Source organism: Palaemon carinicauda, chromosome 2, assembly GCF_036898095.1.
Source record: "Palaemon carinicauda isolate YSFRI2023 chromosome 2, ASM3689809v2, whole genome shotgun sequence".
Lineage (NCBI taxonomy): Eukaryota > Metazoa > Arthropoda > Malacostraca > Decapoda > Palaemonidae > Palaemon > Palaemon carinicauda.
In genome coordinates, this window is record NC_090726.1 from 54,310,832 (window position 1) to 54,331,701 (window position 20,870).

General features: G+C 38.4%; 1 protein-coding gene and 1 pseudogene across 1 annotated transcript in view; both read left to right on the plus strand.

Annotated features, from left to right (window-relative positions):
• Positions 1-20,870, plus strand: part of Atg18a (Autophagy-related 18a) — a 160,459-nt gene that overhangs the window by 125,837 nt on the left and 13,752 nt on the right. The window contains exon 10 of the mRNA XM_068356037.1: positions 11,851-11,952. Within this exon, the coding sequence (XP_068212138.1) occupies positions 11,851-11,952 (102 nt within the window). The remainder of the gene's footprint in view (positions 1-11,850; positions 11,953-20,870) is intronic.
• On the plus strand, positions 6,515-9,075 carry LOC137614449 (uncharacterized; annotated as a pseudogene).

Consider the following 20,870-nt stretch of genomic DNA (forward strand, 5'->3'; position numbering starts at 1 on the left):
ATTTAACTTTTACGTTGTTCTATTTATATTAATATTAATACTGAGTCTTTTTTTAATTTGTATATTTTACAGCCCTGATGATGAGGCCCAAAGTCTCGACAATTTGGAAAATGAATGTATGATGCTACGCTGGCTTTTATCCATCCTATTTATATTATATATATTTATATCTTTAACATAGTTAGATATAAACCAAGTTGATTTGTTTATCAATGTATTTGTGTAAAATCTATATTTTACCCTTTGAGAGCTATTGGAGCTTTTTATTTCTGGAAAATTTTCCTCCATTGAATGTATGTTATGACTAGTAATTTCTAGTTACATAACTATTTTTAATATTTACACATAAAAATAGTATGATATATATATATATATATATATATATATATATATATATATATATATATATATATATATATATATATATATACTGTATATATATAATAGGAAATTTTTCAGCTCTGCAATAGTTGTGGAGTCCTAGCTCTTGATATTGTTTGTGCTAAGTTGAGTTTAGTAAAATTTCCCAAAAAGGGCCGTAGTGACAGTGTTCATGTTATTTATAAATTAGCAAGATATACATTTGTAATATTTTTGACCATTTTAACTTGATTCCCAATGGTTTATTTTGAAATTTTGAGGATTTTTACATGCCATCATAAAGTGCAACAATCCCCCTTGAAAAATAAACTTGAAAGTAATATTTTAATGAAATAGTACTTTTTCAATAAATATTTCATGGCAAAAAATTGCTGTGTTGAAACCTTTAAGCATTATTTCAAAATCTTGAATAAAATGAGTGAAGTCTTAAAATTGATGATGTGTATGCTTGAATCTTTATTTTCGTTCCAATAAAAATATAATGGCATTTATAATTGGATGTAATCATTAATTTTTGGTAGGTAAATGTAAGTTTCAGTATTTTAGGTAGGTTTTCTTTAGGTTCTTTTAAAATTTGGTATTATTTTAACTGTTACTGTTAAGATATTGTATTTTATCTACAGTAATAGTTTTCACTGGTGTTTTGTAGTTGTTTCCTCTTCCCAGCGTTTTAAAAGTGATTTGTTCTATAAAGAATCCTTTTTCTGAGTGAATTCTAATCAGTTCAAATATTTAGTTCTCATTTTTTTATTTTTTTATTTTACTGCAGATTTAACCAAAGGTAATGTTTGTGCTTGCAGTTGTAACACAACACCCATATTGTATAGCTTTTAACTACTTTTGTCATTGATGTGAACCTTATGCTTTCGTGGTTGCTGTGTTATCCAAAAGCATGATTGCTAACCATCTTTGTGATAATATTGTGGTGGATGCTATGACTTTTTGAAATTATTTTCAGCTTCAGTGGACACTGGAAAGGTACTTATATAATTTTTGTTTTTCTGGTGAGTCCAAACCCATAATCATGGATTTCCCTTAATCTTTAGTGCACCATATCCAGATTGTACTTACCTTGTCCTATATACAAAGGGATACAGTGCTCAATTATACAAGCCAGCAAGTATTAACCCCATTTTTTTTTAAATACATCCATGTCACACATTGAAAATGACCATGAAATTGAGAAAATTAATAAAAGAAAAAAGATTGGAGCTAATGAAATTAAATTTTTCTTATTATATTTCGCTTATGAAGAATTGATAGTTCGAAATGGGGAGAAAAGTGGAAGAAAAAACATTACGTGAAAGGATGGGTTAGAGTAGTGCATATAGAGTATGGAAGAATTTATTTGTTTTGAAAAGAGTAAGGCCTAGAATTGGTTAGATATTGTATTGGTAAAAAATGGGCTTTAATGTCTATGAAGTGCAAGTGCTTTTGAAAGTTTTTAGTGAATATTATGGTCTGTGTTGGGGGTTTAACATGCTGAATTAGGAGCCTTCTGTTTAGGTGATTAAATCAACAAATAAAATTATTACACAGTTTTCATTCATAATTCATTATTGAAAGGATTAATGTGGCAGTGTTCATAGTATTGCATTTCCTCCTAAACCAACCCCTGTTAAGTGAAGTATCCTATGCGTGCAGATTTACATTACTTAATTATTTTGATAATTCATCCTACTTCAACCAACATCTTTGGTGTGCAATACTCATACAGTAGTTATAACTCCCTTTAAATATTATCATTACCTATCTTGAGCCTATGTTTCCATTTTGCCAAATAAACAGATTATAATAGCACATAGAGAAAGGGAGAGACATAGCACATCTGAACATGGCAGCATGATGTTTGACATATTGTTTGGTAGTAGGTTGACCAAGCCATCAGCCACCCATTGAGATACTGCCACTAGAGAGTTATTGAGTCCATTGACTGGCCAGATAGTGCAACATTGAATCTCTCTCTGGTTAAAACTCATTTTTCCTTTGTATAAATATACACATTCTCATTTTCTTTTGTCTAAATATACCCCCAGGTAGTCTGGCCTATTCTTTACACATTCTCATTTTTTCTTTGTCTAAATATACCCCTAGGTAGTCTGGCCTATTCTTTACACATTCTCCTCTTACCTCATACACCTGGCAATACTAGGATAACGAAAAATTCTTTTTCACTCAAGTGGTTACTGTACTGTACTGTAATTGTTCAGTGGCTACTTTTCATTGGGTAATGGTAGAAATGACACTTTCGCTATAGTAGGCAGCTCTTCTATGTGAAGAACACTCCAAAATCAAACCATTGTTCTCTAGTCTTGTGATCTGCCATAGCCTCTGTAGCATGGTCTTCCAATGTCTTGGGTAGTGCCATAGCCTCTGCACAGTGGTTTCCCACTGTCTTGGGCTAGAGTTTTCTTGCTTGAGGGTACACTTAGGCACACAATTATGTCGGTTAACTTATTTTCTTTCCTCGTTGGGCTATGTTCCTAGTTTGAGTCCTTGGGCTTATAGCATCCTGCTTTTCCAACTTGGGTTATAGCTTAGCTAGTAATTATAATAATAATAAGTAACTGTTCCCAAATATAAACACACTTAAATATATTTGATGAAAAAAATTATAAGAGTGAAAAGTAAAGAAATTGAAATGAAAAGTGTGACACCCTGTAAAAGATTAAACATTTTAGGGAGAGAATGATTAGTTGGCCCACCAGTCATCCAAGGCTGACTTGAAAGCTAACATTTAAGTTTAAGGATCTTGCATCTTTACATCTACAATCTGATACAGTACGGTAAAAATAAGGAAAAGTTTTGAGAAGTTGCATATTCTTAGTTTTAATGTTTGCTCATATTTTGAATGATGTCATTTGTGCAATATTAGATATAAGATAGATGACTAAGTTTGGAAATTACATATTCAAGCCCAGCTGAGAAAATGTAAACATTGTCAGCCTATTCAAGCTACTACTGTCAAAGATATGTGCACATATAAATAAAAAGTATTCCTAATATAATTTCCAAACTTATTCAAACCCTCTTGTATTTAGTAACAGTTTCAATGCAGTTTACTGAAGTGTATTAGTATTTTATTCATTGTGATTGGCAGTGAAACATAAACAACCAAACTGGTTTCTCTTCTGGTTATCATATGTAGGGAAAATACATGTTTTGTTTTTTCAATTTCTAAGATTACATTAAGTAAAATAAAATTTTGTAATAACATCTTTACATAACCAAATCTTAGCATATAGGCCTAAACGATGGTTTCATAGTTTAACAGTCGTTTTATATGTACTACAAATACGTGATAAATTAAAATTTGCTTTTATTTTCACCTCATCCAATCTGAAGTTCGTCTCATGAACCGATATATACAATATTTACATTAATTATTTAATCACTTACAAATAGAGTATATTCTTGTATACATTATTTTACATTTTATTTCTTTATTATATTAGTAGGAAGAGTACTAGCAGTTGTAGTTTTCAGTACTCGCTAGTGTTTTCCAGTGCTTCATTCATTTAGATTTGATATGGCTCCTACTTGATGTAATCTTTGTATTTGGGATTTTCATTTAATTTACATTCCTTTATTTTAGTACTTAATTTTTGTTTAAATTACATTCCTTAATTATGTCATCCAATGGTGAAAAACAAAATTGTGTTCATCTCGGGTGGTGCATGTTTTTATGTTACCCCTGTGTTGCGCATAAATGTTAGGCCTGTAGCTGATACAATTTGGTATGTGTTTCTTTTTTTCTTTTGTGCTTTGGGAAACATTTTTGATATAACAAACTATTGGAAGGTTCAACTATATATATATATATATATATATATATATATATATATATATATTTATATATATACAGTATATATATATGTATGTATACATATATCTATACATATATATATATATATATATATATATATATATATATATATATATATATGTATATATATATGTATATATATATACAGTATATATATATATGTATATATATACTGTATATATATATATATATATATATATATATATATATATATATATATATATATATATATATATATATGTATATATACAGTATGTATATATATATATATAAATATTTTATATATATATATATATATATATATATATATATATATATATATATATGTCTATATATATATATGTATATATATATATATATATATATATATATATATATATATATATATATATATATACAGCGCGGATCGTATTGTGAACTTTTCGAGTTCACAAGACGATTCGCGTTTTTGGGACCCATATGATATTTGGCAAAAAAAAATCGGCTGAGAGAAAACGACTAGTTGGCAACTTTCAGTCGTCCACCCACGCTGCTGCTAGCAGGGGAATAGTCCGTTAGTATGTAAATGAACGTCGTGGCGAGTGTTTTTGTCCGCGTAACTTCATTTATTTTTCGCTTTTTGTGAAATTTTGCGCTGTGTTTGGGTGTGCCCTGCCCTTTGTCCGATGCCTGGAAATCGTACAAGTCATGATAATATTGTAAGAGTGATCGAATTGCATAAAGTGGGAAAGAATAATAGAGAAATAGCGAAGCAGACGGGAGTGAACGAGGCAACTGTGTCGCGACTCTTGATAAAATGGCGTGCGGATGGCGGTGGTGATAAAGTTCCCATTCACAAACATGCTGGGGGCAAGGCCCTAAAGATATCCCCGAAGACTTTAAAGCTGTTAAAGCGTCAATTGGACGCTACTCCTTCTATAACAGCTAAGGAACTGAAAAATAATAACCCCAAACTTCTCGGCGACGTCTCTATCCGAACAATTCAAGAGAACATTCAGAAGCGCTTGAATTACTCGAAAGTGAAAGCGCGCGTGAAGCCCCTCGTCACTGCGAAACAAAGGTGCCGTCGTGTCCAATTTGCCAAAGGACATAAAGACTGGGACCTTGTTCAATGGCAGAAGTTCCTTTGGACCGATGAGGCAACTTTCTGTATAAGTGAAAGTAAGGGAACGAAGGTGTGGAAGTCTCCTACTGCGTCAGCTTGCGATCCCCGCCTGACGGTAACAAGTGTTAAGCACCCTCCATATCTTATGGTGTGGGGTGCCTTTGGGTACGGTGGGTTAGGGAGTTTAGTGATACTCCCTAAGGGCCAGACTGTCAACTCCCAGCGCTATATCAAGGTACTTAATGAGAATTTAGGGGAGAGTTTTGCCAAAACTGGGTGTGAGATCCTTCAACAGGACGGCGCCCCTTGCCACACCTCAAAGGCTGTTAAGAAGTGGCTCCAAAACAGCGAAGTTGAGTTTATAGAGGATTGGCCTGGTCAGTCACCAGATATATCCCCCATAGAAAACCTATGGGGGATCATGAAGGGACGCCTTCGTCAGGAAGACACCTCTACTATACCCAAGCTGACCGTAGCCATACGTAAGGTGTGGGAGGAAATTCCTGATTCCCACTGTCAAAACTTGGCCAATTCTGTCCCCAAACGACTCAAGCAGGTCATCAAGGCCAAGGGCTTCCACATCAAGAAGTAGCATTGACGGCGTAAGTATTCAACTATTTTTTTTTTATTATTTTATCAATGCATTCTGATTTTTTATTGCATATATTCTGTGTTCACAATACGATCCGCGCTAACTGTATATATATATATATATATATATATATATATGTCTATATGTCTATATATATATATATATATATATATATATATATATATATATATATTTATATATATATATGTATATACTGTATATATATATATATATATATATATATATATATATATATATAATGTATGTATGTATATATATATTATATATACAGTGTATACATACATATATATATATATATATATATATATATATATATATATATATGTATACACTGTATATATAATATATATATATATATATATATATATATATGTATGTATGTATGTATGTATATACTGTGTGTATATATATATATATATATATATATATATATATATATATATATATATATATATTATATACAGTATATACATATATATATATATATATATATATATATATATATATATATATATATGTATATAATGTATATACACATGTATAACGAAAGGTCTGGGGTGGAGTTGGATGAAAGGCCCCCCTCCACCAACCAGTTTTTATCAGATTCCAACCTCAGATTTAACACTTTACACCAAATATCTCCTTCTGAAGAAAGCAATAAAAGAGGTAAAACGCTTAAAATTTCAAGGACGCTTGTTCAGCGTGCCAAAGAAAGACTCAGACAAACGAAGAGTAATCTTAGATCTGTCCCATTTGAATACATATATTCAATGCGACAAGTTCCATATGCTGACCGTCTCACAGGTGCGGACCTTACTTCCCCGTGGGGCCATCACCACCTCTATAGATCTTACAGACGCTTATTATCATGTTCCGATAGCAAGGCATTTTCGTCCTTTCCTAGGATTCAAGCTAGGCAAACGGGCTTACACCTTCAAAGTGATGCCTTTCGGACTCAACATAGCGCCCAGGATATTCACAAAGTTGGCGGAGACAGTAGTCCAAGAGCTGAGGACTCAAGGAATACAGTTTGTGGCCTACCTAGACGATTGGCTTAATTGGGCCAACAGCGTCGAGGAATGCCACAAGGCGACGGACAAAGTGATAAAATTTCTGGAATACTTAGGATTCCAAATAAATTTCAAAAAATCCCGTCTTACTCCAGCAACGTGCTTCCAGTGGTTAGGTCTACAATGGAACCTGACCACACACAAGCTGTCGATTCCACCAAAGAAGAGGAAGGAGATAGCAAGAAACACAAAAGGTTTTCTCAAGGACAAACTAACGTCCCGGAGAAACCAAGAAAGAATCCTAGGCTTACTCCAGTTTGCCTCAGTAACAGACACATTACCGAAAGCCAAACTGAAAGACATCAATCGAGTTTGGCAGTCCAAAGCAAACGGGAAAAATTGAGACAAAATTTCTCGGATGCCACCAATACTAAGGAAAAGACTTCATCCATGGACGAAGGTAAAAAACCTAGCAAAATCAGTACCTTTACGATTCCCACCGCCAGCAGTGGTAATCCATACAGATGCCTCCCTAAGCGGTTGGGGAGGCTACTCCCAATACGAAAAAGTCCAAGGGTTGTGGTCAGTGACATTCCGTCAACTACACATCAATATCCTAGAAGCCATGGCTGTGTTCCTGACTCTAAAAACACTTTCCCCGTCAAAGAAACAACATATCAGACTAATACTAGACAACCAAGTGATAGTCCACTGCATAAACAGGGAAGGTTCCAAATCAAGTCACATAAATCAGGCGATGATAGCTATCTTTTCAATGGCAACAAGGAACCATTGGCACCTGTCAGCTGTTCACCTGGCGGGAGTAAGAAATGTGGTCGCGGATGCACTGTCAAGGACAACTCCGCTGGAGTTGGAATGGTCCTTAGACAAAAAGTCATTCAATTGGATCTGCCAACAAGTTCCGGATCTCCAAGTAGATTTATTTGCCACGGAATCCAACCACAAGCTACAATGATATGTAGCCCCCAACCTGGACCCTCTGGCTTATGCCATAGACACCATGTCCATAGATTGGAACAACTGGCGGAGGATTTACCTGTTTCCACCTATAAACATGCTAATGAAAGTCCTGGACAAGCTTAGGACTTTCAAAGGACAGATTGCCCTCGTAGCCCCCAATTGGCCCAAAAGCATCTGGTTTCCTCTCTTGGTGGAATTAGGACTCCGCCCTCGCCGGATTCCCAAACCAAAGTTAACACAGATAGTACAAACTCACAGTGTGTCAGCTTCCTGAAGAATTCAGAGTGCCCTAACTTTATGGACTATATGAAATTTGCAGCACAAAAGATGCTGAGATTGACCCTCTTAACACATTGTTCCTAGAGTCAGACAAAAGGGAATCTACCCTTCGGCAATGTGATTCTGCTGTAAGGAAGCTAGCCAAATTTCTGAAAGACTTAGAGGTTCGGACAATGACTACGAATCTGGCAGTTACCTTTTTCAGAACTTTGTTTGAAGGAGGCCTAGCCGCTAATACTATTACTACAATTAAATCTGCTTTAAGGAAAATATTTCAGTTTGGTTCAATATTAATCTTACAGATTCGTATTTTTCGTCTATTCCGAGAGCCTGTGCTAGACTAAAACCAGTAACTCATCCTCACACAGTTTCCTGGTTTTTAAATGATGTCCTTAAACTAGCTTCTGACACTGATAATGACTCATGCACTTATATAACGCTTCTTAGGAAGACGTTATTTTTAATAAGTTTAGCCTCAGGAGCCAGAATATCTGAACTCTCAGTATTATCTAGAGAACCAAATCATATTGACTTTCTTTCTTCTGGTGAAATATTAATCTCTCCAGATAGAAAATTCTTAGCAAAGAATGAGGATCCACAGAATAGATGATCCCCGTGGAAGATTGTCCCACTTCCACAGGATCTATCTCTGTGCCCAGTTAACACTCTGAAAGCCTATTTGAATAGAACTTCTAAAAAGTCTTCAGGCCCTTTGTTTATTAGAGAGAATGGAGGAACCAGTTCCCTGAAAGGAATCAGACAACAGATTCTTTATTTTATTAAACAAGCCAACCCGGAATCAATCCCACATGCCCATGATATCCGAGCAGTAGCAACATCAGTCAGTTATTTTCATCACATGAATTTTGAAGAATTATAAAGATATTCAGGCTGGAAATCACCAGCAGTATTCAAACGCCACTATTTAGAATCCTTGGAAGCCCTAAAATTTGCAACAGTGGCAGCAGGGAACGTGGTTCCTCCGGATATAACAGAACCATTATAACAGGGTCCTATCTTCATATATATTTTTTCCTCTTAATGCCTTGTCTCCTAATAAGGAGCAGGGCGACACCTGCCTTGCCTATTCCCCCTATCTTAACCTTGACCTTCATTTAGATTGCACTTTAACCCATGTTTGTGATGTTTATATATTACTAATGTCCTTTATATTATATTTAGACATCTCATGTTCTTTGTTTATTGGAAGTTTTTCTCTATTTTTACCAATAAGTTTTGGGGTCTCTGACCTGGTATTGTAATTTAAGAGATTGGTATATTAAGGTTTATTAGTAAAACTCTTGATTAAATTATTCTAATTTTAATTCAGTTCCTTAACTTTGTGGATTTCCAAGCTTATGGGACCAATTCTCTGTTACCATTTCATGGAGCAACACAGGTTGAGGCCAGAAAAGGGATTTTGACGAGGGAAAAATCTATTTCTGGGCGAGGGACCTGTGCCGCCCAGTGAACCCACCCCTTTTTCCTCACCCTAGTCTTTCCCAAGCTTGGGGTGCTAGTAGGAATGATGGAAGAAGCGTGGGTAGTGGTAGTGGTGGGGGGGGGGGGCAGTAGCCGTAGTAGCGGGCAGTAGTCGGATGTAGAACGGCACCTCGCAGTAACGGGGGATGTTGAGGAAGGAGAAGACTAATTGGTAAGGGACCTCTGATAGTTTTAACACACCCCAGTTACGATACCGACACCCTATAAGGGTGAGCAAGCTGGGTATATTCCTGGCATTCCATGCAACTTTTTTCTCTGGTATATTTAGCAGTATTTATACCTTAGAAATGGTGCTATAAGGAGCATTTCACGGAGGGACATCGGTCCCTCGCCCAGAAATAGATTTTTCCTTTGTCAAAATCCCTTATATATGATATATGTACAGCATAATATATATATATATATATATATATATATATATATATATATATATATATATATATATATATATACAGTATATTGTGTTATGTGTTTAATAGGGATATGATTTTTTTAAAGTATAGTTACAGTTTCTTTCGACATCAGTGATTTTAGGTATACAGTAATACTAGTTAGTAGCATTCAACTAACCGGGCCATAGTTATTCAGCTGAGATAAATTACCAATATTTTTGCACCACTGAGAATTTCAGCCATACATTTGATAACATTGCTTTACATTTCTTGATACTGTATTGGATGTAGCATGTTTTCTTGAACATTGTAAAAGGTGTTCATTAAACTTAATACACATGCATCCTTGACAAGAGCACTTAAACTACGCCAAACTCTGATTACCCTTACCTTGCATGATTTCATATTTTTTCATTTGGCTCATATCCTAACATCATGAAGAATGCCTTTATAACACTGAATGCACTAAAATATATCTAGCAGTATTTCAACGATGCCAGAATTCAATGACCATAACCTGACATTCTGACAAATAACTAATTCCCAAATTTTTACTTCAATTTCACATTTTTATTTTATTTTTAGCTCATATTTTTTAACATGGTGAAGTGTTCCGTCATTTATCATTATACACAGCAGATCATGTCAGACGCACTTCAACAGTCGAGTTATAAGGAGTTATAGAAATATCGTTATTAATATTTTTTTATTATTGTATGAAACCCACAGTAAAGCATTTTTGTTCTATGGATATACTATAGTTGGTTGTTTTGTTTTTACTTAGCTCCCCAATATTTCAAAATCCATGTTTTTAACAGTTTTATGTTCCATACATACTAAACTTGTACTTCAGCATGAATTATTGTACCATATTCCCTCTCCTTTCCATTGGGTTAGCCTTTTAGGCTCCACACTTGGTCTTGTTAAATGATTACTAGTAGTAAGTGAAAAATGGTTTTCTTGTTAAGAATAGTTGTTTGCGTGTTCCTAATTAGGATTCACTGTTTCGTGTCTTATCTTAGGACTGGTGATATGGGATTTAGTAAAGTACACAAGTACAGTACCTATGAAGCCATAATTTTTCTATTGAGTAATATTTACATTAAGCATTGGATCCGAATCATATTTGATTTTCACTGTTTTAACATTTGAATTGTAGATAATATACATATATAAGGAAATCAAACCTCTAATGAAATCAAGAATGTTGAAAGTTTGTTATCTATGTGTATATTATTGTACTAATCCATGCAACATTTCAAGTTATTAGTTAAAATGTTTTGCTTCATCATAGAGCTTTGTCTCCTTATCAAAAAGTATCAACAAAGCCCTCAGTGAAACTTTCTAAAAATCCCTGTTACCTAACCCAAATCCACATAGTTTAATGTTCACTAGTAAAATTTTATCTGGTTGTTGTATGCATTTGAATACTAAGGATATAGTATTTGATTTTTGAAAAGTAAAGTATTATAGGGGTTCATATTATTTTTCATAGTTTCTCAATAGCTTTCAATTCCATAATTTTAAATTTGTGTATATGTATCCATTCTTCATTATATTTATTATTTTAGTAGTCAGTTTGATTAGTATTTTTTTCAGCATAGCTCATAATGTGTCTAGGCAAATACAAAACAAATAGTTCTGTGTAACATTTGGAATTAACCTGAGTTTCTAAGAAAGTAGCTAGAAAGGCCAGTCACATTTGAGGATTACTTGTATGCCCGCTTATCCTTGGTACTGACCTCTATGGTCCCTGGCAGTGAACACGACGGGAAGCAGCTATGCGGGAGTGGTGAGGGGGCCTTCTGCTGGAGTCATGACAGGTAGTACATCAGCTGACATGCTTCCATCACTCAACCAGGGTAAATGATCAAATGTTAACTGGTCTTATTACTTATTGCTGTGGAGGGGTTTTTGGTACTTCATATGCCACATGGTGTTTGCTTGCTTTTATGCACTATATTGTAGTTTTCAAAGCAATTTTGTCTTTCATTAGGTAGTTGCAATATTGACCTAGTTACAGGACATCATTTACCCATGTATTTCATAAAGGAGTAGCACTTCGGAAAACTCCAGCTTTTCTAATCAGCTCATGCAAGTAGAATTTTTGTGTCACATTTTGTAAATTTTACTATTGTTTTATTACACAATATGAATAAATGTTCAGAAAGCATGGTTTGAACTTTGTAGAAATAGGAGAAATGATTATATCTTCGCTGCTTGTTTTATTACAGCACTAGATATTTTATAAGAAAAATTGAAAATTCAAGGTATGAGAAAATTTTCAAATTCAATAAAATTACTTGTAGAAAAAACTTCTTTTATAGTGCTAAAAATTTATTACAGTACTTTATTTGGTATTTGAAAGTAAATCCTTTCTTAAATCAATATTCATACACAAGTAATTCACACTTCTGAATGCAAAAGACATTTTCATTGTACTGTACCTATGATAATGCAGTACTGTATTATTGTCCTTGGTAAGAGGGCCAATGGTTTAGTATAAATCACAGTAATTTTGTTGATAAAGTATATTATAGAAGCAGTTGGTTTCTTAAACTTGAAATGACAATGTTATTTAGATGTAATATTACTAATTATATTTTGTTTAATGAATGCCTTGCACTGGATAAGATACAATGTAGCTAATATATTATGATAATTTTAGTCAAGTCACCTTTAATGTAAGAGGATTTGCATTTATTATTAACCCTCTTGAAGACAAATTAATAGTGATTTTACCAGATTGTTGAAACTGAACATTAATCTGCATTCTATGGGAAGAACTAGATTGAAGTGGCGTGAATTTTTATCCAAAAGCAGTACGGTACAGTATTTCAGAAATACACCACTGCAGTTGCTTCACATTCTTATATCTCTAGATATTTCTTGAAGGTAGAAATTTAAAACATTCAACATTAAATCTCCGATCTTTCATTTATATAGTGTATTTATCTTGCTTTTGTGGTGTCATTTATTATAAATAGAAAGAAATCAGTTGGCTATGTGGGACACAATAGTAAAGCTTTTGTTAACTGAAGGTCTTTGTTCTATCTAAGAGTACATATGGGCATAGAATACTTTGTAGACCACTGAAGCTTAGTTCACCAAAGTAAGTTTCTTTTCTTACTGCCACTTTTCATCTTTTGAGTAGTAAATCAAGACTGAAAATTCAAATTACATAACCTCAGTGTAATCTTACCATTGTATATATGATTTGGCTTTATTTTATGACTTTTACAGTTTATGTAGCACATTTAAAGTCATGTGAAGTTCTCTGAAGGACTGTAACTTAGATTATATCCTGAAAGAACTAAGGTAAGGAATGATATTGTAGCGTATGTAAAAGATTAGTACTAATCTGTAAAGATGAGCGATGGAATTCTGAAATTCTTTCTTAGTGTGCAGAAACAATTTCATTACCACTATTATTGTTTTTGCCACAGCATGCATTTGAGGCATTATTCCTTTACTACTAACAAAAGATTATAATTTAGATTGAAACAAGGTTTTTATATAATTCAGTGTTTAATTTTACTAGGTGTGCTCACAACAATGTAAGTAAAACAAAGTTAGAGTCAGGAAAGAGACCCAGTGGTTACTATGCAAAAGTTGTGGAGGTGAGCTTTAGGGACTGTGTCCTGAATATAACTCTTCATATCATAGGGCATTCAGGATTGCAAAATACACATGGAGTAAGGGGTATACCGTATATACTCGCGTAACATGCACGTTTTGAAGACTAATTTTGAAGCTAAATTCAATAGGGTCGCATCATACATAAGATATAATATTAGCATATGCACTCTTGGACTAGCCTATGTCGCTGTTCAAACTGTATATCCATTTACTGTGGTCAAAACATACAGCTATATTTGAAATAAACTGGATTTTGATTAAACTGATGTTACAGTATACTTGACTGTATCCAATAATAATGCATGTAATATCAATATTTTAGTATCGTATTTATGAATAAAATCATAGCGAATTATCTTCTCCATTGTTTACGTTTATATAATCTTTTCCACTGTTTATAAGTCGATCGACACTCCTCTGCGCTTCCCAAATCAGCTGATCAAGGCAATCTACCGAAGGATATTTCATATTTCCTAAAAGAAAAAATTATTACTTGATCTATCATCTTTCAATTAGCAAACTAATATCAATAGTTTTATTTGAAATACTTCTCTCATATTTTATTTACTTTAGAGTTGAATCAAATATAGAAGTTAACTGGAGTTTCATTCATATTGCCTGTGCATATTAATTTGTATTTTCCTTTTTTTAGCCCTGGGGTGCTTGATTATAAAGCTTACGAAATTATTTATATCGTGTTATACCAAAACTATATTCTTTGTTTTCAGACATAATGTAACTTTATCTTCGAAATTCGACATTTACATTTAATCCCTCGATTTGCAAACTCTTAGGTTCCCACTAAAGTTTCCTTTTGTTTCCTTCAGTTTCGGACCCAGCTTTCCCCGATTCCAAATAGAATAGCGGCCATGAATATTGTCTGTTTTCTTGCCTTCATTTACAGTTGTTAGTTTATATATGGCAGTATTTTCTTGATCTTTTCTCCTTAGTGAACAAGGGTATAATGTAAAAATGTTAGTCTTATTCTACTTTGTTTACTATTGTACCATGATCAATATGCAAGCAAAACAACTGCTAGCTGATTTGATTGTTCAAAACAAAATAACTGTCTTTTTTTTGTGTGGGGAGTTATTGTGGCGCTATGAGTTTACGCTTATGATTATAATGTTACTTCCCATGCTTTTATCCGTATCTTTTAATTTTCTAACCAATTGAAGTAAAAGATGGGATAAAGAAGTGGAGTATAAAAGGTAGTCTGTTGTAATTTGGTTGCTCAACAAGTAACTTGCATGATTCATGAGATATATGGTAAAATCATATTTTATGGATAAAAATTTTGGGGGTCGCACAATACTCAAGATCGGCTGTTACTCGAGTCTATACAGTATATTGACCATAATAAAAAAGAATATACAGTTGGGATAAGATGATGTGGCGAATCAATTCCACGTGAATTTGTAGGTCTTTAAAAAAAAAAAAATGTTAACTTTCGGATACCCTGGACTGAGGCGAGGCAAGGATTGAAATGGTTGGAAGAAAGAAAGTAATGCCAGTCTGAATGAAATGGATCTATATAGCTAAATTACTAGTACTTTGCAAATATCCCATTAGTAGCAAAAAGAGAGTCTGGATATATACATTAAAGCCTTTGTTACTCTGTTTAGTGGAAACTTTGTTACTGATGAAACAAGTGGATGTTTGAAAAAGGCAAGACTTGGGGAAAACTTTCAGGATTCATGGCCTGTGAAGAGATTTGGTGCAAAATGGAAGAAAAAGAGAAGGGATTAGGAACAGTTAGTCAGAAAAAGTATAAAGGTAATTAAAACTTTCGATATATGTAGGAAAGCCAAAGTACACATGGAAGAGGGTGATAGGTTTAGACTCAGGTCTGCTTGATGTCAAGGTAGAAAGTGCACCATATATAGAGAGAAGTGAATTCCCTGTAAAAGTAAAGCTGACGTAGAGATTAAAACATATAGTATCTAGATGCATGTATAGTAACTAGAAAGGTTATCAGCTTAAATTTGTGTAAACTTTTAATGTACAATATAGGATAACTTATGAGCATGAAATTTTGTCATATAGGGATACTGTCTGAAAAATTATGAATTTACTTTCTTCCAATTTGCTGTCCAACTTAATTTTTCCTTCATACTGCAACTGCAGGGGTTTCTGAAAACCAGTGCTAAATGGCTTTCCAGGCCCTAGTGATATGCCTTCTTGCCAAAAGTCATAAATAAAATTCATTCCAATATTCTGATAAGTTAAAAAATTATATTATCGATGACAATCGCAGTAAATGAAGATATACGGCCTTGTGCCGGTTTTCGAGGTTTTATGACAACTAAAAACTTAATTCATTGAAGACTCTTCAAATGAGTTTGAAATGACAAATGTAAATTATATATACTCTACACTCCATTTATAAATTAATTTTGAGTGTGTAAACAGGTAGTACTTAGATTTTAAAGAATTAGGTTTACATAAGTAAAGGACTTATTTGTTCCGATGCATTGTAACCACAGACTACTCTCTCATGAGTTACTCTTTAGTTTAAACTTGCGACCAGAAAATATTTCCCCAACCAGGACTCCATCCCAGGCGAGAGACATCAAAGCCTCAGGCCGGTAACATGCCCCAAAGTATGTTCCCTGTGCAAAGAGACTTTCCATTGTCTTTGACCCACGATGCACCAAGAAGAAGGCCGTGTCAGGCCTGGTAAGGACAGGGCAAAGGTCACCGTTCGTACTCTGGTCGTTGCCCAGTAAAGACCTAAAGTTTTCGCTCGCGACTTAAACTGTGACGTGCGTTTGCGTTTTCATCTTATTGTGTGTGCAAAGTGTTTGTGTTGAGATGGATAACACTCGTGTCCAACGTCGTTGTCCTCGTGTTAATGGGAAAGCATGTTCGGCTTTCCTTTCACATTTGGAAATTGATCCCCATTCATTGTGTACCTCATGTCATGGTCGTCCCTGTACTGTACTCAGATCGATACGTGTAGTGAATGTATCGAGTGGTCTGAAACCCAATGGGCTCTTCTGGCCACGAAGAAGAAAAAGAAAGCAAAAAAGGAACGTTCTTCCTCGAAGAAAGACAGTGGTTCGAGACCTTCGTCGAGCTTTTCTTCTGTAATTCTTTCTCTTCCGTCGATGTCACCATCGCTACAACAAACCAACGAGGGAGAAGGGACTACGCCAATTCGACCGGACTCCCCCGTTGTTATCGGCTCCCACCCTACCACCCCCTTCAGTGAATTCGGCGCTCATATCCCTTCTCAAGAGATTGGAGGAGAAGCTCGACAGGATGAGCAAGTTGACCGCCCCACGTGTCTCACACGCGGTGCGCTCCGACCGCCCGCCAGAGCTGCCATCTTGGCCGGCCCACACGTGCGCACAGCCTCCCCCTACCTCATGGCAGTCTCAGGGAGACCGGGCGCCCCCTTAGCCGCCAGCGCCATCTATTGGAGCTGCCTCACAGGCCTCCTCATCGGGTCGCTCCGCTGCACCGCCACCTTGGCCTGCCCCCGCAAACCCCGCGCCCACCGTCTCCGCCAAACCGGCGCCTGCCGCCCCTCACCTGCATCGGGGAGACCTGTTCTCGGATCCTTTCCCTTGGGATCAGGAACACTGGGGAGGCACTCCAAGGACCCCATTCAGATCCCCTATGAAGGATCCTTTGCCGCCATGGGAGGAGCGAACCTTTCGGGAGGCCCCCATCGTCATCCCATCCTCCCTCGTAGGACCATAGGCGAGGGAGAGAAGAAGAGAATGGGCGGGGGACACACTCTTCGAGGACCCTTACTGGTTCTCCCCCTCCTGCATCGGTCGTGGTGGACCCCGACCCCAAGAAGAGAAGGCTGGAGGATGCGGCAGGCTGTCGCCATTCATCAGATTCTTGAAGGGGCTCCCAAGGTTATAGAGGTCCCCTAGACCATCATGCCTCATCAAGGTGCCTCCCAGGGCTCAGCCTCCCCTTCGTGGACAGGACCTCGAGAGGGCAGGCTCTTCGGAGACGATGCCCACCAGTCATCGGAAGGTCTGTCAGAAGAGGACCCTGGTGGAAGACTCCTCCTCCTTCTCCAGGGTGTTGGCGCTCATCAGGCACCTCGATAACCTGCCGGAGCCAGCCCCTGTTGTTCCTCCAAGGGAAGTTTCTTTGTTGGAGGAGCAGTTTGGCATCCTTCTAGAAGCTCGTCCCCCTGTGTCTCTCCCCTTAGCCACATCACTGGGTATAAAGCTGGGGAAGATTAGTGCGGCCGTCGCCGACCCCAAGAATTCGCTGAAGGCCTCGGGGTCAATGAAGTTGCTGCCTTACCCAAGGGTAAAGCATCGAAGATTCTACGCCCCAGAGGATTTCCCGCAGACGACCAGACCCGTGGAGGGGAACTTGGCATCCCTGTCCCCAGGATTATCGGAGGATAAGAGTATAGGGGGTTCTGTGGCCTTTTATATCCAGGAGATTGTCGCCCTCGAGTCAGTACTGTGATTTTCATTCTCTGTCATCTCGGGGTTGGACCTGTGGTCCAATGCCATGGGTTCCTTGGCTCTGCAACAGCCAGGTTAGTTGGATCAGGTCAAGGAACAGTTTATGGAACTAGAAGTGTCAGGAGGGAGGGCCAACTCCTCCTTAGCAGAACAGTCCCTGGTAGCCGCTTCCAACATCGTCCTTCGTAAGAGTGACACAGTTCTTCACAGGATGCCGAGGAGGCTCCCCTTGAGAGAAATAAGGAACCTGCAAAACTCGCCGTTTTCACATGAGCACTGTTTGATGACAGGTTGATAGAAGAAGCCCTCGATAAGTAGAGGAGGGACAACAGGGATGCCGTTCTCCACAGTGCCTCCAGCTCCTCCTCCAGACATCATAGTCATGGAAATATGGAGGCTCCCAGGCCAAGGCCTCCTACAGCAGTCACCAGGCCTCCTCCTCCCTCTCCACAGGCTCCCGCCGCTCCAGGCTGGTCCGGGCACCCGCAGCCCTCCTCTGCCCCAGGCAGAAGCACCCCTCCTAACGGTCGGTAGGGGTTCGGACAGAACCGACGACCACGCAGTAACAGGTTCCCTAGGAGGAAGTAGGAAGAGAGGCCCCCCTCTTCCATGCTCCCTTGAAGGCGCGGACCCATGGACTATTCAAGTTCTTCGCGATAGGTACAGATTGCCCTTCGAGGACGACCTACCCCCGTTAATAACCGGCTCACAGGCCCAGGCTACTACTCCCAAGGACGAGGCCAGGAGATCGCCCTTAGGAGAGGAGGTCTGCGAATTACTACAGAAAGGCGCTGTCCAATGAACACCCCTACAAGAACTGAGGTTCTTCAGTCGGCTCTTCCTGGTGGAGAAAGCCACAGGAGGTTGGAGACCGGTGATAGACCTTTCCTCCCGCAACAAATTCATCAGGAAGACGCCTTTCAAGATGGAAACCGCTCGCATTGTCCTGGCTGCTATCAGACAGGGCGACTTCATGTTGTCCATAGATCTAAAGGACGCTTATTTCCAGATCCCAGTACACCCCTCCAGCAGGAAGTTCCTCAAGTTCAAGTGGGGAGAAGAGGTTTTCCAGTTCTGCACCCTCTGCTTCAGTCTCTCCGCAACCCCCCCAAGTGTTGACGAAGATCTTTACCCTGGTGTCGCGTTGGTCCCACGAGATGGGTATCAGGCTCTTGAGGTACCTAGACGACTGGCTCCTTCTCATGGGATCGAAGGACAACCTCATCAAGCAGAGGGACGAGTTGGTGGAATTATGCAGAGTTGGGGAATGTTGTGAACTGGGAGAAGTCCGAACTATCTCCCTCCACGAGGACAGTGTACCGGGGAATGGATTTATGTTCTGTCCAGGCCAAGGACTCCCCCAAGTCAGAGAGGCTCGAACCCCTGGAAGAAGTCAGTCAGCCGTTCCTCAGGGGGGAAACGGCCAACCTTCGTCAGTGGCAGAGGCTTGTGGGGCACCTGGTGTCCTTGGAAAAGCTGGTCCCTCTGGGCAGGATACAACTACGCCCAGTCCAGTGGAACATGAAAAGATTGTTAGCTCCTCAGACCAGGGAGGCTCTCCAGTGGTGGCTGGACAAGAAGAATACATTGGCGGGGGTATCCCTCCTGGACTCTCCTCCGAAAGTACTACTATTCACGGAAGCGTCCAAGGAGTGCTGGGAAGCCCACCTGCCGGACAATTTTGTATCGGATCTGTGGAGCGAGGAGAAGACCTTCCACATAAACGAGCTAGAACTCCTAGCAGCGCAGAGGGCCTACTGTCCCTGGCTGACGAAGTCACCGGCAGAAAAATCTCCCTAATGTCGGACAACTCCACGGTGGTCGCCTATATCAAGAAACAGGGCGGTCTGAGGTCCCGTCTCCTGCAAGACCTGACGGAGGATATTCTAACCTAGGCCGAGGGAAATGGGACTACCCTGACGGTGAGATTCATTCCGGGAAAAAGAAACGTGGTGGCGGATGGCTTGAGCAGGGAAGGCCAAGTCCTAGGCACCGAGTGATCCCTCCATCCAGAAGTAGCAAGGAATGTCATAGCAAGGTGGGGATCTCCCTCCCTGGACCTCAGTGCAACCAGGCTGAACCCCAAACTACCAGTGTTTTGTTCCCCAGTCCCGGATCCAACAGCAGTCATGGAAGACGCCTTTCAACATCCGTTGGACGGCCTGGATGCTTACACACTCCCTCCATTCGTGCTCCTGTGGCAGACCCTAAACAGACTAACGACCTCCAAGGAGGCTCAGATGACTCTAATCGTCCCCTGGTGGCCGGAAAAGAAGTGGTTCCCCGACCTACGAGACCTAGCAGTGGCCCAGCCATGGCCCGTTCCCATCAGAGGTCTCAGGCAGCCTCACTTTCTGAAGTTTCACGGGGGGCTCGGAAACCTATCCCTTCACGCGTGGAGGTTATTAAGCGCCTCCTGACGAGGAAGGATTCTCCCCAAGGGTGGCCTCCCAGATGACAGGCTGCCTCCGCTCCTCCTTGAGGTCCATATACCAAGCTAAATGGTTAGAGTTCTACAAGTGGTGCCGGAAGAACGACCGTAAGCCCATAGGAGCCTCCATCCCGACAATAGCAGATTAATTGGTTCACCTACGCCTAGATAGGAACATGTCGGTGCCATCCATCAAAGGGGTCAGAGCTGCCTTGGGACAGATCGCGTGGTTGAAAGGAACAGACCTGGGTGGTTCCAGGCAACT